The sequence below is a fragment of the Embiotoca jacksoni genome, unplaced genomic scaffold (genome assembly GCF_022577435.1).
Source record: "Embiotoca jacksoni isolate LCO1_2020_lvr unplaced genomic scaffold, fEmbJac1.0.p SCAF_5, whole genome shotgun sequence".
NCBI classification, from domain to species: Eukaryota; Metazoa; Chordata; class Actinopteri; family Embiotocidae; genus Embiotoca; species Embiotoca jacksoni.
The window spans coordinates 10,916,588-10,932,970 of record NW_027185403.1 but is presented as its reverse complement, the minus strand read 5'-3'; the positions used below and the strand labels follow the sequence as shown (position 1 = coordinate 10,932,970).

The following is a 16,383-nucleotide window of genomic DNA, read 5'->3' as shown; positions in this document are numbered from 1 at the left end:
TTAAGTATTAAAAAACAGAGTATTCGGTATATAAGAGGACCCCTTTCAGTGTTAAATTGTGGCGCAGTCAAGGTCCCAAAAAGTTTTTCTCATAACTTATTTTGTTAAATGGTTTCAATGTAGTAATAAAAATAGTGAGACATTAAAATATAAAATAAGACTAGGGGCTCTCCTGTTGATTTTGTTGGAAGAGAACAAATAATTCACATTAGTCAATGGGTACCTTAAATTACAGATTAGTAAATTAATCCCTTAGTTGATTGAAAGAACGTTAACTGCCATGTTGTGATGAACAATAAATCATTGAGTTATTTTCAAATGAAAAAAATGCTAAAATTTCTCCTGACTCCAGCTTCTTAAATGTGAATATTTTCTAGTTCTTTTAGTCCCTCATGTTAACTGAATATATTTTGGTTGTGAACTGTTGGTTGGGACAAACACAACATTTTGGGTTGGACTTTGGACTTTTAAAAACAATTAGTCAACATTATTTACCATACTTTGTGAGTTGATGATTTGTATTTAAAATCCAGTCACCAGAGCTGGTGAGTTGGGAGTGTTAAATAGTATAAATTGGAAATGTATATCACAAAATTGGATTTGTAACTTCCAACTGCTGATACTGTATTTAAATTTACTTAATGCTGAGTATATACTCAAGGAAACAAGGTTTTTCTTGCTGGCTGTCAGGCTAAAATGGGACTATATGTTGACACGTACCCAAACAAACACAGGCACTCAGCAACAGCTACGATATCATCATTTGCCTCAATTTGACACACAAAACCAGAGTCCAGTAAAACGCGGGGTATGTTTGCAGTTCATCAAGTCTGTACTTCTAACATGTTCCGGCCTTTCAACCACTTCAATAAAGACACAATATCACATACTCTGCACTAAACCGTTAGTAACGGTGTTTAAATGATGGGTACAAAGCGTTGTCAGGGACAACCACTAAGGGCGTTGCCATACTACTCGTGGTGCGTTTAGGTACGGCAAGGAAATGCCTCCACAAACCACAGAGGGCTGCGTTTGGAACTTTTTGTTTTGGGTTGTCATGCAGCAAGCATGGATTGAGGGATGACGATATGTGTCCGTCACTTTGGTCCACGCTGAAATCTCAGCAGCTGGCTTGGCTACAAAAGTTTGGACGGATATTATGCGTCCAAGAAAATAACTTTTCTCCGAGAGACGTCACTCACAAACCAATGAGTGATGTCATTGCTGGTTGCCGCTTGGTCCTACCCCTCAGGCCCATTCCTGTGAACGCGATATCTTAAAAACACCTTGAGGGAATTTCTTTAAACTTTGGAAAAACCTCTACTTGGTACCAATGATGAACTGATTAGATTTTGGTGGTGAAAGGTCAAGGTCTGTGTCACATTATGTGCATCCTACCCCTCAGTACCATTCCTGTGAATGCAAAATCTGAGGAACACCCTGAGGACATTTCTTCAAATTTGTTGCTGACATTCATTTGGAAGAATGACACAAGGATTCACAAGGATGAACAGATTAGAATTTGGTTGTCAAAGGTAACTGTGACCTCACAAAAGATGTCTGTGGCCATAATTTAATAATTCATACATTAATTGTGTATCTATTTCACTAAATATATATTAGGTTAAAATGATTATTAATCTTTTCTGTCTATTATTCAGCTCCATAACTCAGGAACACATGGCAAGATTGTAACTATATTTCCCATTTATGACAGATACTGAATTAATAACATGACCTGGAGTGTCAATATAGAAATTGAGGTGATTGTTTAAATCTTCTGTGCTGTCAGCATCAAACTTGTTTGTGAAGCATCCATGTTTTGAAATGTATAGCTTCTTTGCAGCAACACCTATATGAGTTTTCTCAGAAATGCATGTAAAGTACAACCGCAATGCAGTGATTGTAGTTTAAATCTGTCTGACCTGCCCCACAATTCAATGAGTCTTAGAAGGAAGCAGGTTGTGAATTTTTTTTTTTAGCGTCTTTAACCAGCAAGTTACACAATCTCACTGATCATTAATTTTCTCAACCCTGAATATCTGCATTAATCTTTTCAAAACTTTTTAATAATGGTCACAAATCCGTGTCACTGCTGCTATGAATAGATAGAAAAATATATGAAAGTGAGTATTTTGGATTCTTGTGTTGATGATTCATCACACCCCCAGTGTTTTAACCATAGACTATATATATTATAACAAATAACTTTTCCAGTGTATTTTCCACTCTGCTGCTTCTTTATTTTAATAAAAGTCAATGAGGTAATCAATTAACTTTAAGGAAAACATCATTTTCAAATTGTGATACTTAAAGTGTAGTCATATATCTTCATTCAATGTAAACAAACACTTGAATGACAAATATAACAATTTACCAAATGACCAAAAAAGTTTCTGACAGCACCAAGAAACGTTTATGATAAAAACTCCAGTTTACACAGGATACAGAATCACACAGACAAAGATAAAGTGTAACAGAATTTCCAGATGTAGGATTTACATTGTAAAAATATAAAGTGGCACACATCTCTGTATGTAAAGATCAAATTCACAGACATGTGATATTTGGAACTGAAGGCACTTTGATATTCTTTGCAGAATGACAAAAAGGCAAAACTAACAATCTGTGTACATCAAGTACTCCAGTTTATGGCAAACACATTTATATTAGATATTATACAGAAAAACCCTGATTATAACACTTAAGTCTTAAAACACAGCTGTAATACAAGAACTAAACCAAGTTATTTATTTTTCAATTACCTGAGAAAAATTGGAAAAAAAAAAAACATTTAAAAAATGTACTAATGCCTTGTTACCATAGCATTTGCATGTAAAGATTTGAACTTTAAGTAACTCCTACCTTGCACTGCTTTGCTCTTTGATACAAAAGACCTATGAATACTTCACAGTGTGGTCTGATATCTTGTTTCTTACAGCCTACCTGAACCCATCACCATAGCTTTGCAGGTTTACAAATTCGTAAAGAGGTACTCAGCGATTCTGGAGAAAGACTGTTGATATTTGAATAGCCAAAAGAATTTACCCCTTTTGCTTTAGTGCTCCTTCAAAAGCCCCAACCCCCAAAGTTATGGACAAGCGTTACCATTACAATGACACAAACAACTGGGCTAGCTAAATGTTCCTGCCTTATATAACATGGAAGTCAATGTCTTTCTCGTGGCTAAACCAAAACAATAATTATAATATAAAATGTCATCAAACCATATACAAGCACACAAACAGCCTCCGGAACACAACAGAGTAAGCCCTAGTGAGAGTGAGTTGTTAGGATTGTTTTTACTCTACAGTGACTGAAGAGAGGACCATAGGTCTACGATCGCTAACATCACCACAGCATATTTGTCACTGGGCAAGTCATTTAATGTCATTTAAAATGGGTTAATTCAACAGCTGTAGCTCACTTGAACTTTCAGTGTGCTCTTTACAGAAAATTTAGTTTATCTGAGTTGTAAACATGACAGTAAGTTGAGTCCGAACTGAGAGGGTCAGAGGCAAAGGCAAATCCTTTCAGCTGAAACTGTGGGTCGGCGCCTGAGGAAAGAAAGTCTGCGCCGACTGAGGGAGCCGGAGCAGATCCCTGCCCTCCTTGATGTGCAACCTGGAGAGAGCAAAAAGTGTTTGGAAGCTCAGTGTGTAAAATGAGTCTAACGTTGAAGAGGCAAATATCCATCTTAAAGTGAGGACCGACTTATTCTTTATTGAGAAAATAAATTTGTGCAGTTAAGACTTCAATTTTGTGTGAACTATTTGAACTTTCAGTGAATTCTGTGTGTTTGTGTGCGTACCTCAGGCTGAGGGGGGTTCACATGGACATTCACTGGGTGGTACACCTGAAAGGTAAAAAAAAATACTACATGTGATCCCGCATTGGAAAGAAGAGGACATTTTGTGAGGATGAAAAAGATAACTGTACTCTTCATCCCATTTTGTCATAGAGTGTGAATGTGAGTAATGCTTTAAGATACATTTGACTCACTTTGTCTTTGGCCCTGTTGAGACATAGCGTCAACATTCGTTCTGGGGTATCCAATCACAAGTAGACAGCTATAAGTACGGCTTTTTACATTTTGCATTATCATGCGTCTCGAGTGAACACTTGTAATTGGATCTCACTTCCTTGCACTATAAGTAAATTAACCCATATATCAAGTAAATAAATAGGAAAAAAGAGGCGTTGCAACAAAAGTGAAACATCTTTGCCCACTGGAGCTTCTTTTAAATGTGCCATCAATTCATCAATTTATAATGCAATGTATTTAACATTTGTAAATGTCTGAACACACAGTCTGCGTTTTTATTCAGAAAACGGCTGCTTTATGGTCACCAGTTCAGTTTACTGTCAGTCTCTCCTACATTTTTTTGACAATTCAGCTGCGCTCGGCAGAGTCACACAGGAAATTGTTTTAGTGGCTATGTTATAGATTATTCCGACGACATCAGTTGAGTAGGTGGTCCTCCAATGAGGACCTATAAACATTTGCATTCACACTGCTAAAATAATTCGATAATACGCATCGAAGACTACCTTTGAATGTGGTCAGATCTCGATGTGTCCTCACTGCGTTCACACCTGCACTCAGAGCTGTTCACTTGTGATCTGATTACCCAGAAAGCATGTGTGCCATGGCATTTACTCTCTCGGCGCCACACGTTTCACCTGAAAAAGCTCCAAAACCTGGTGGCAATGTGTTCCGTTTCCCTCCTTTTGTTGTTCAATGGCTGTTGGCAAATAGGTTTTAGGTGCAATATTGTCACCTTCTGGCAGTAGTAACACTTTTCTACCGGGTGCCAGTAAAAACCGGGGAAAACAACAGTCGCATGAGCTATCACCTCCAGTGATTCACCTCATCCTTTGGAAACCTTTGTATTATACCTACCGGTGGGTCAAGAGAAGTGGTTGTAGGTTCTTTAAAAACCGGGGGATTCATGGGTTGATAAGAAAAGGATGAAGGAGGCTGTGTAGCTGTGTAACTTGGGCCAATGGGTTGATTCACATCCTGTAATAAGAATGAGGATGTTGAAATAAATATAGCAACATACTGTAAATCAGAACAGTTGGGCTAAATGCCAATTTGAAGAAATACTTACATGGTAATACACGGACGGTGGTGCTGCAGTCTGAGGAGCCAACTTGTCTCTTTTACAGCACTTCTTCTTATAACAGCAATAGCAGAGGAGCCCAAATATGCTAATGCCGGCAATGGCAGGCAAATAATAAGATATATAATCTGTAAAAGCACAGAGACATTTGTGTAGTGGGTCAGGAAATGAGTGGTAATGGTAATTTGAATTATCAGTAGTTTTATTCACATAATAAATACAGTGTTGCTTACCATGTCGCATCGCCAGGTTTACAGTCAAACCCCGGTTGCCATCCTGGTCTGTGACTTCAAATGTTCCGGAGTCTGAGGACTCCAAAGGACCAATCTCCAAACCACTACTCCCAACTTTAATTCTCTCGAAGAACCAGTTATCTTTTAGGACCAGTTGGCCTGCTTTCAGAACTGTTTTGGGTATCCTTTCCTCCAGAGGCATAAAGGTCACAGTCCATGTGCCCTTACTCGAAGGAAAATTGATGTAGAGGTGCTCGTCCACCTTTTTATAATAGTCTATGGTGTTTTCTGTGTGACAAAGATTAAATTGTGTAAAACATTTAATTTATAAAACAGCATTCTGAAATCTGACACGCAACTTTAATTAAGTTCCTAACGTCACCTTCTACAACGAGATGGAGCCGAGATTCCATAGTGTTGTCTTTTTCCCTGAAGTTGTAGTAGCCATTGTCTCTCTGAGTGAGCTCGGAAATCTTCAAGAAATTTTTCTTTACCCTTACTCTGCTCCCAATATTGGTCTGAGGGTCTGTGCGATTCCAAAGAATATTTATTTGGTCCTGACTGTAAAGGGGCATGAACTCCAGGAACTCAGCCTGTTTAGCAATACTGTAGTCAAACGAAGTCCCGTAAGATCTACTGATCTTCTGAGCACAATCTGAAAATGCAGACAGAGAAAATAAGAGGATGGACTGATATTTAGGGATAATGCACATAGCTCAAATATATGCCTAATGTTATGATGGAATAGAAATACAGTGCAAAGATCTCACCCAAAACCCTAAGGTTGGTAATCTCATGTGGATGTTCCCCATCATATATGATGAAAAAAGATCCGTTATCTTTTTCTGTCACATCTTTCAAATTAAGTGAACCATAGGAAATGTCGAGGCGCGGGTCCTTTGTCTGAAAAGTGGACAACACAAATACATTTAATTAGGACAGAAGGTATATTCTGTTCAGTCTCTTATTTGAAGCCTTGTTTATTGGTTTTGAACAGAGCCAGACATTTGTCATTCCAGGTTTGGCCTTTACATGGATTTCACAGCAATAATGGTCAGAGTATAAATCACTGCACCACAAGCTGCTCACCTTCCCGTCTTCCGCCACTATTTTCCTGGAGCCACTGCCAGTTGGGGTGAAGTACAGCGGTCCTTTGTAAAAAGGGGGTGTATATATAGTTGCTATCCTTGCATCCCTTCCATAGCACACCTCTACACCAGCAGATGAACCTTCAATCAGAAGAAGACAGGTGGAGGAGAGTGATGGAAAAATAATAAACTCATCATACTTGTCAAATGTTTGTCTATCTGTTACACAACATGTTCCTATTGTCTCAGAAAAGATGTACTCATTTATCCGTCGCACAACATGGTTCTATAGTCTCAGTTACAACGTCTCTGTACCTTTATCTTGTGACCTACGACCTCACTCAGTACTATCTACAAAATCAGATATACAGAGGGAATGGGGGTGACTGTCAACTGTTTGTCACACTGTATATAAGCTGAACTACGGAGGAAGGACTTTGAGCAATGCTGGACATCTTTCTTTGAGTGTACATGCATTTGCTCCTTCTTGCAAGAATAAATGTCCGATACCTTTGATTTTGAATACAGCCTCTGAGTAATTTTTCTAACAGAGAGTCAGGCACCAAACATCTGCAGACGGTTGGAAACCCTCATGTAAGCTACTTTAATAAACTTAACACCACATACAACACTGAAAATGTTAAGAATAGTTTGTAAATATATGCATGTACAACCCTGTTTCCAAAAGAGGTTGGATGTTGTGTAAAATGTAAATAAAAACAGAATGCGATGATTTGAAAATAATGTAAATCCATAATTAATTGAAATTAGACAACATATCAAATATTGAAACTGAGAAATTGTATTGTTTTATGTAAAATGTATGCTCATTTTGAATTTGATAACAGTAACACATTTCAAAAAAGTTGGGACAGCGTCAACAAAAGACTGGAAAAGTTGTGTAAAGATAAAAGAAATACCTGGTCAAAATAATTAGGTTAACTGGCAAAAGATCATAAACATGATCGGGTATAAAAAGACCATCTCAGAGAGACAGAGTCTTTTAGCAGTGCAGATGGGGAGGGGTTCACCACCACTCTGTGAACGAATGCGAAAGTATTTGGGGATTTAATCATCTACGGTACATAATATTACCTTAAAAATATTTGAGAATCCAATTAAATCTTTGTACACAAGTGACAGGGCTGAAAACCAGTATTGGAAAGCTGTGATCTTTGCATTAAAAAAAAAAACAGACAGGAATCTGTAGTGACAATCACTGCATGGGCTCAGGAACACTCCAGAAAAGGATTGTCTGTGAACACAGTCTGGGTTCAAATTCTACCATGCAAAGAAGAAACCCTATATAAACATGATCCATAAACGTCATCGCAACATATCCTGCCACCCAGACAACGTCTTTTTTCAGGCAGGGCTTTGCTTAGTTCTTAGTGTTAGAGGACTGCCAAACTGGCCTTCCTGCAGCCCAGATCTGTCACCCGTTGAAAACATTTGGCACATCATGAAACAAAAAATACAACAAAGTAAACCCTGAACTGTTGAGCAGCTGAAATCCTATATCAGGCCAGAATGGGACAACATTTCACTTTCAAAACTCCAGCAACAAATCTATTAGGTTCCCAAACGTTTACAGAGTGTTGTTAACGAGGAGGTGATGCAACACAGTGGTAAACATGCCCCCATCCCAACTTTTTTGAAATATTTGATAACATTTCACATGTTATCTTTATTTTCAATTAAATATAGGTTTACATGATTTGGAAATCATCACCTTTTTTTTTTTATTTACATCTTACACAGTGTCCCAACTTCTTTGAAAACGGGGTTATATGTACTTAAAAAAAATGATGTTATGATTACATGAATTCATGTTTTTGTGAGTATCATAACATTTGTACAAATGGAGATACATTAAAATAAAGTCCCATTATAGTTACCTCTCTAACAATAATGCAGCTCTGTGCTAAATCAGTTTCAACAGAAAGAAGAACTGAAACTGCACGATACTCTTCACGGGAATTCAAATTTTTTTTTTGAATGGTGAATTAGTTCAACTTAATTAATGCAAATACTGGCGGCCTATATCGTGTTTTTTCTACATTTATTCTTAAACTCAATCATGTCTGCAGCATTTTTTGAATTTCCTAAAAAAAACAAACGTATTTATAATTGGACACGTTTGGTCCAAAGAAGTTCTAGAAATGATGGTAGGGGCTGTTGTCCATCTGTTTTCTGTTTGATTTTAAACTCAAAGTTCACAATAGCCCCACTATACATTTAACTGCATAAACTGCACAAATAATTGTCAAGGTCATGTAACTTGAGCCCAAACATTGTCCAGGTTTCAGTCTTGCATTTCTCGATAGTAATTGTGTGACTGAAGCATACTCACCAAAGAAGAGGGTGGAAACAGACACTAACACCAGGAACATGTCCTGCAGGGAGACAGAGGAGGGGAAGGGGTGGGATGTCCTGTTATTTCGGGCACATTTCCGCCCCCAGTCTGTGCAACTCTTGTGTAACAGTACAATTGTGTCCGACGTGGTTTCCCTAATGTAGTTCAATTAACTTGCGATATTTGAAAGTCCGTGTCAGGTCTTTTAAACGTGCCTTTTCTGTCGCTAAAGGTATCTGGCAGACAGTTACTGACCAACGGCTCCCACAAACTACTCCCAACAGAACATGGACATCAAAGCACAAGCAACATGGTTAAAAAAACAAAAACATAACGACGGACAAGAGGTTATCTACTCACTGCAAAATAAAAACGACGTCCTTGGCTATTATAGCTGAGACTGCATATGTTCTGCTTCTGGGTGGAAACAACTGAAATGGGCGAGGCTTCTGGCTTGCGCGAAATTGCGCCATTTGTGCACCAACTGCGCATATAACTCTCATATGTGGTGCTTCTAAAGGTTTGCTCCCGAGTGACAAACCTGTTATTTGTTTTGTTGCTGCAGGATAGATCCTACGGATCGTTACACATTGTATGGTGCTGTGTTATTAGTTCATGCACAGGACTGGCACCAGGACATAATAACATGTTGATTGTTTTGAGTTGTGTTTTGAAGTATTGTCTTTGGTAGCCGTTCACAAAGAAGCAGAGTTGTTGTAATGTTCACGATGCAAACTAATGGTGGATAGTAAACTTGGTCCTTTGAATTTCACGTCAGTCTGGCTCTCTGCTGGTCAAATTGACACTAAACTAAACCAAATTAATGGGCTACAGCAATACTTTGAAATTTAAAAAAAAATTGCATCATATTTTATATATATATATATATATATATGTACATACGGTATTTAAGTTGAATTATTATTTATTATTCAAATTATTAAGTTACGTTATTCGTGTTGCACTAACATGTCATTTTAATTGTTGTTGGTCAAAACTAAGCTCATGTTAAATATTTTCTTTAAAAATCTTTTACAATGCATACAATTTATTAAGATCATTATTTACATGTAAGATCTGCATGACAACTCCAGCTGTCACATACTGGCCTACATGGAGTGAAACGTAGCTCTCAATCAAAAGTGGACTAAAGGGGAGCATAATGCGATCACTAAAGTATTTTGAATGTGTACTCCAGTCTTCTCTGCAGGAGACGCCACATTTCATTAGTCTATCGGTCCTCGTGTTTTTTGGGTTTAATCGTCGCGCAGAGTTTAAATTTGTAGGCGTGCACTCTCTTGCGCCAATAATGTGCTTATACGTAGGAACTGGCAAAATTAACGTAACACGTGACACACTTTGCGTAGGAGGTGCTGGGAATACAAGCTCGCTATAACAGAAGGGGGCACTGCTCATGCGCGCTCTGCAGAGGACGTTGATATCCCTTTTATCCTCATCCACGTAAACAATCATATTTTCCAATATTTTCCACACATCCCGTATGTGAGCTCAGACTAGATACGTCACAAATTGTGTGATCAATTGCTGATCATCAATGACAGACGGCATGACGGCTCGTTGGATCGTTGTAAGTATTGTCTCTAGAGCAACAGGGAAGCATGTTGGGCTCCTGAATGGACATGACTTCAAACAGCGGACTGGACATCATGGGTGACAGTGTGGATGCACTATGGACGTGCGCAGTATAGGTTACTGTATTTAGGTCTGCACATCTGCACGGTTCCTGTCCTTGTGTGGCTTTGTTGACAGATGACTGGCCGCTTGTTTGCAGAGGAGGCTGGGGATGAATGACAATTACGTTCACAGATGAAACAATGTGATGTCTTTTACAGGAGAAGATGTCCTCCTGTGTCCTACTCACTGCACTTTGTACCCTTCCTCTTGCTGCGGGTAAGTTTCTAAATGTAATTTTGGCACTACTTTTTTAGTAAGACACCCTGTAGTTTTTATACTTTCCAGCCAGTGGCTTAAAAAATTACTCAATTTTAATGCTTTATATAACAGTTATAAGTCGTTACTGCTATGAATAAAGTCACTCTCACAATTAAATAAATCAATTTAAGTGTAATTTAAGCCTAAATACATTTAGGGATTCTTACTGTAATCTATAAGGTCTACTGTTTTAAAATTAGTTGCTAATAAATGGAGTATGATCCCCACAATTTGCACCTTTTTTCCAGAGAGTCCTTGGTCAAACAGTTTATTGGAGGGTTGAATTTTTTTCAAACAAAGACAGCAAAAAAGGATCTCCATATTTGTCAGCCAATGCATTGTTAAGAAAAAGAAGTAGAGGATTAGTAATAAAAAGAATACATGAGGTATTTGCTGTTTTTGGTGTATAAGGTATAAAAACAGTTACAAATTAGATTGTAAACTCTATTTCAAAGTAATACCGTCCTTTCTTAAAAGATATTTCACTGTATGTGAAGTCTGAGCACTGAAAATAACCAATTGTGTTTATTATACTCCTGCCACAGGTTGGGATTTACTCGGTGAGTCAACGGCTACGTGTCATCACATATCCTTCACCCCAGAACGTACACTCTCTTCAGAAGTTGCTCACTTTCTTTTGCACCTCAACAGGTGAAAGAGAAAAGGTCCAGACGGTGTGTGTCGGTAAGGAATTTCGTCTGCCAGTGGACTCGACATCCAGAATTGTGACTTTTACACCAAACCCTGAGGGGCCGAGACGTGTCCTGCTGGAGAAAACCACTGTGAGTGGAAGTGGGTCAGTGCTTGTGTTTGTGTTTAATGTGCACATAGTATACTTACACGTACTTATTTTACACCCACAGGTTAAGGACCCACGATTCGAGTGGACCAAAGATAAGACGTTAGTCCTAAAAGAGGTGACTCAAAGTGATCAGGGACTTTATGCCAACAAACTGTCCATTGGATTTACCTATGAGACTGTTCATCTGATTGTTTCAGGTGTGAAAGTTTCCCCTTTCCTTTATCTCACTGCTTTTTGATGCACTAGAGCCATAAATTATCCATTACTTTCCTCTTTGATCGGCCTTGAATGGAACATTTTGATCTTTTTCCTTTAGTTCATCAGGTGACCTTTACTTTGCTCTAAGTAAAAATACATGCATAGTACCTCAAAATTGTACTCAAATTTAGCACTTCAGTAAATGTACTTATTTACTTTCCACCTTTATCTCACCCCTTACTTCCTTATCCTTCTTCAGAATGCATTAAGCCCTACCGCCGAAACTATGGGGAGAACTTTGAGCACAGCACCCTAGAAAATGGCTTCTTGCTGGAGTTTTCTCCCCGTGGCGCTCCGCCTGAGGCCATGCCAGTCGTGCTGTGGAACCGGACGGACCCGGAAACCAGCGACGCCGGCCGGGGGCGGCTGCTGAGAGGGGGGACGGTCTGGGTAGCAGAAAGAGTGACCCAAGCGGACCAAGGCAATTATACTGTGAGAGACGACAATGGGAAGGTGCTGTCTCGCAGCACCCTCACTGTCCGCGGTGAGCAGAGACAGAAAACGAGAGTTTTAAAAAGCTGACTGATGAACATCTTTAAAGTTAGGATCCTGTCAGTGGTGATAACTGTATTTTATCTTTCCTTTTTCATCTGATGTCCGTTCATACATCCACATTTCCTTCATTCTCCACTACTCCCTTGTTCGTGATTCTGCATGTGGATGCAGGGTACTCCTTCAATGTCACACGCTTCACCAAGGAGTCTTTAACCCTGCCCTTATTTCTTCCTGTCCCTCATGCCCATCTCATTTTTACCCCCACCCGATATCCTGACGAATCCTCCCTGGGCCCCTTTGACCTCAGACCCCCTCGTGGCCCCGTGCAGCTGATTCGTGAGGGACAGATCACAGACGATGACATGCGCTACAGGGGTATGATCTCTCTGAGCAGGAACCGCTCCATCAATGAGGTCGTCATAGCAAGACTGACCTCAAGGCATGATGGGCTGTATGAAATCCGAGACGGGAACGGAAACCTGGTGTCCTCCACCTTCTTGCAGGTGATCGGTGAGTTGCACTCAGCGTTTTCAAGTAGAGATTCTTTGCTCCACAGTTGCCACTCCTCCTATTGGCTCTGCAACTTCTGTGTCTCTAATCTTTACAGAAAAAAAGGGAAGCACTTGGCGTGCACTCCTCAAGTCCATTACTGTCCCTTTTGGCATGTTTGTGTCGCTGGCCGGTTTCATCCTGTTCATGAAGCGCTACCCGAACTGCAGCCTCTCACATATCATCGCTGGCCTCAGAACAAACCGCATGCCACCAGCCAACCCTGCAAGACTTAACATCCAGGTGAGGAAACCTTGAGAGCCCGGTTACTGTTATACTACTATTTGTTGTTAATTGTCGTAGTTACATTGCTGACATAACATAGCTGCATCGATTTTTACTGTCAATTTTGTACATTTATTTTGTATATTTACTGTCAATACTCCATTTGTTTACCATTTATTTTGTACAGAACGGTTAAGCTGCATTTTATTGTGCTTATACCTACTTTATTAAGTTATAAGAAAATAAGAACATCCATGGAAATTGTTGGCTTTTTTGGCACATTTGGAGAAGCAAACAGTTGACCCTTTCTGCAACTGTGCCTACAGATAAAGGTGATATACTTGAACAACACCACCAGGAAAATTAGTTTTTCCGGTTATGTATTCAACAAAAATACTAATAGATGTAATATTCCGCTGTGGTAAACGTAACAACACTCTTTGCCTTGGAAGCTAATTTTGCCCCCTTTTAGCTGAAATAACTTCTTAAGTTGTGACATCGGCTTGGTAAAATTTGCAACCACTTCCTCTTGTGACATTCCTCCAGATGTTTTAATGTTTTCTTGCGTTTTTCAAATTCCTCTACATTTAAATGGGATTCAATCCTGGGCTTTGACTGGGCCACACTAAAATCCTGTATTTTGTCTCTCATAGCCATTCCTCGGTGGATTTACTCACGTGCTTTGGATCGTTATCCTGTTGAAAGGTCCACTTCAGATGGCCTCACACCATCTTCAAGCAACCCTTTAATATGATTCAGAATTCATTGTTGAATCAAAGAATGCAAGCTGCTCAGTCCCTGAGGCAGTGAAGGAACCACAAACCATGACACCTCCACGCTTTACAGTTTGTGTGAGGTCCCTCTCCTGAAAAGCTGTCTTTGGTCGGCACCAAACATGTCTGCAGTTACTGTGACACAACAGCTCTGTCTTTGATTTGTCTGTTCAGAGCACACAAAATTCCAAATTGTCTGGTCTTTGCCTATATGTTTGTTGACAAACTGATCACAGCAAAGGCTTTTCCCTGGCACACTGCCCATACAGGTCAGATTAATTAAATCGCTCTCTGATTGTAGACGTGGCACTTTGACACCAACAACAGTTACCTGCGGATCCTGGGATGAAATTTGCGAGATTTTTTTGAGACTTCTTTTTGCATCACGACCAGTGCTGGACAACTGACAGTCATTTTAAATCCACGTCAGTCATAGATTACTTTCTTTACAGTGGAATCATTTATTTCAAATAATTTTGGAGAACTTTTTCAAATCCCTTGCCAGACTTAGAGAGCTCTTTAGATCTTAGGATGATGACTCGATACACATCAATAGCAACAACAGATACTAGATGTCAGGGATTTAAATTAGAGTTCCACCTGTCATCTCCAAGGTGGTTTTCATCACTGGGACCTAATCTTGAATCAAACCAGTTGTGAGGTTCAAAGAGAAAGATTATTTTGCAAAATGAAGCCATTTTAAGAAACCTGCATGATTCATAAATTTGACCACGTGTCCTTTTTTTCTCCCTTGGATTCTCTATGACTGTCTTACCACGGCACTGAGTTTATGTTCATGGTTGTCTTTGTTTGTGTGTTTGTCTTTGCAGGACTACAGTGAGTCCCATCCTCAGCCCTCAGGCTTCTACTGTCAGTCTCAACAGCCTGGAACACCAAGAAAATGGACGCCAAGAGCCAGTCCTGCTCACACTGTAAGACTAATTAACTGAATAAAAATGTTAAAGATAAATTAAAAATCAATTGCTTCTGTGTGCACATGTGCTGTTGTTTGTATTTCCAGGGTTACACTCCTGTTACGGTAGGGACTCCAAGAGCTGAGAACCAGGAGGTACACAGAATGGCAGTTGGGAGCTCCCCTATTCATAATGTAGCCGCTGAGGTAATACAATACAACACTCCAGCTGTGAGTATTTGCATGTCACAGGCTTAAGTATTTTTTAAACACGTGATTTCATTTGTTCCTAGCGGGACAACTCTAATGAAGAAGAGAGCAGGATTTTGTTTTCTGTGCCTGGGGGTTCGGACTGCCTCCACTCCTCTGAGGACTGCGTTCAGTTCCAGATCAAGAAAGATGGAGATGTGGAAAGGTGGGGCAAATTACAAGATTTCTTTTCCACACTGCCACTAGACACGGACACCTCTGAATCCTGCAGTGTTTACACGTCGAAGAAACTGAACTTCTTGGAAACTGAAAATTGGAGCTGAATAAGGGACGAAGGAACGGAAGGCACAGAGAAATCACAGTGCAGGAGTTTACGGTGAAGTAAAGCTGTTGAAGGAAAAGAAAGACCGCACCTGTGCCTTTTGCACAGCTTTAACGGTTTGGTTTGTAATGCTTTCATGTCGTTTTTCTGAAGCATGAGTTTAAGCATTCACTTTCCTGTCTCATTACACTGGCTGATGGTGCTCCTGAAATCTCCTGCTGTTACCTACCTCCAGACCCTCAGGACCAATATAATCTGCACTGTATCTGCTGAGTGTCTCTATGTGTCTGTATGTGCAATATGATCATTGGGCTACATAGAAATTAGAGTTGTGATACTAAAGTTTGTAAAAGAGAATTTTTAATGTACTGTCCAGCAATATAGAATTAACTGAAGTGCTCACCTGTCGTGTTGACCCTTCTCAACTGCAACAACAATGAATTGCCATGTAAAATGTCTGTTCTGCAGCTAAATGACTTTTGAAGATTTATTGTTTTTACCTTTGAGGCAATAGTAATAGTTATTTGACATGAAACACGTTTCACCAAATATTGCAATAGCCTATTAATCCGTGACCGTTGTGTACAGGAGAATACCTTATCACCAAATATTTCCATCAACAATGGAGGTTGGACTGCTGCTTGTGATATTTTTTGCAATATCAAAATGTAATCTCTGAAACAATAAAATGTATCTTTAACACGCACATCTTGGATGAGTTCTCAAATATACTGTATGTGTGGTGTGTGCATTTGGCTGCAACTAATGATTGAGGCTATGAAATGTCAGGAATAAGTGAAAAATGGCCTTCACAGGTGCTCAAATCAAGTTCATACAGTAATTGCTTCTTTGTCTTACATAACAACCTAAATCCCACATATTTTTACCATCATGTTCTCATTTTAATTTGAACTGTATACATTATTTTATTCTCACAGACTATTTTGTATTTGCGCTTGATTTGCCTGATTAACCCACTGCAAAGTTTTCTATGGAGATTTGTCCACCGGTGCAGCTGTGTAATTCCGACGGCAGGGGGCAGTGCAGGAAGTGAAAGGCTGAAACGAAGCGTAGAAGAAG

The 16,383-nt window shown here is 39.4% G+C and overlaps 2 protein-coding genes across 2 annotated transcripts; one reads left to right on the top strand and one right to left on the bottom strand.

Annotated features, from left to right (window-relative positions):
* Positions 1-2,228: 2,228 nt before the first annotated feature.
* On the bottom strand, positions 2,229-9,239 carry LOC138211729 (uncharacterized). Its single transcript, XM_069171827.1, has 10 exons — positions 9,164-9,239; positions 8,801-8,843; positions 6,449-6,588; positions 6,130-6,262; positions 5,742-6,014; positions 5,360-5,647; positions 5,115-5,254; positions 4,904-5,023; positions 3,812-3,856; positions 2,229-3,624 (listed from the first exon to the last, which is right to left on the bottom strand). The coding sequence occupies exons 2-10, from the start codon at positions 8,838-8,840 to the stop codon at positions 3,448-3,450; spliced, it is 1,356 nt and encodes a 451-aa protein (XP_069027928.1). The 5' UTR covers positions 8,841-8,843; positions 9,164-9,239; the 3' UTR covers positions 2,229-3,447.
* Positions 9,240-10,197: 958 nt separating this feature from the next.
* On the top strand, positions 10,198-16,009 carry LOC138211493 (uncharacterized). Its single transcript, XM_069171430.1, has 11 exons — positions 10,198-10,391; positions 10,657-10,714; positions 11,302-11,316; positions 11,408-11,538; positions 11,620-11,755; positions 12,016-12,300; positions 12,483-12,821; positions 12,919-13,103; positions 14,689-14,790; positions 14,880-14,978; positions 15,065-16,009. The coding sequence occupies exons 1-11, from the start codon at positions 10,359-10,361 to the stop codon at positions 15,302-15,304; spliced, it is 1,623 nt and encodes a 540-aa protein (XP_069027531.1). The 5' UTR covers positions 10,198-10,358; the 3' UTR covers positions 15,305-16,009.
* The last annotated feature ends 374 nt before the right edge of the window (positions 16,010-16,383 follow it).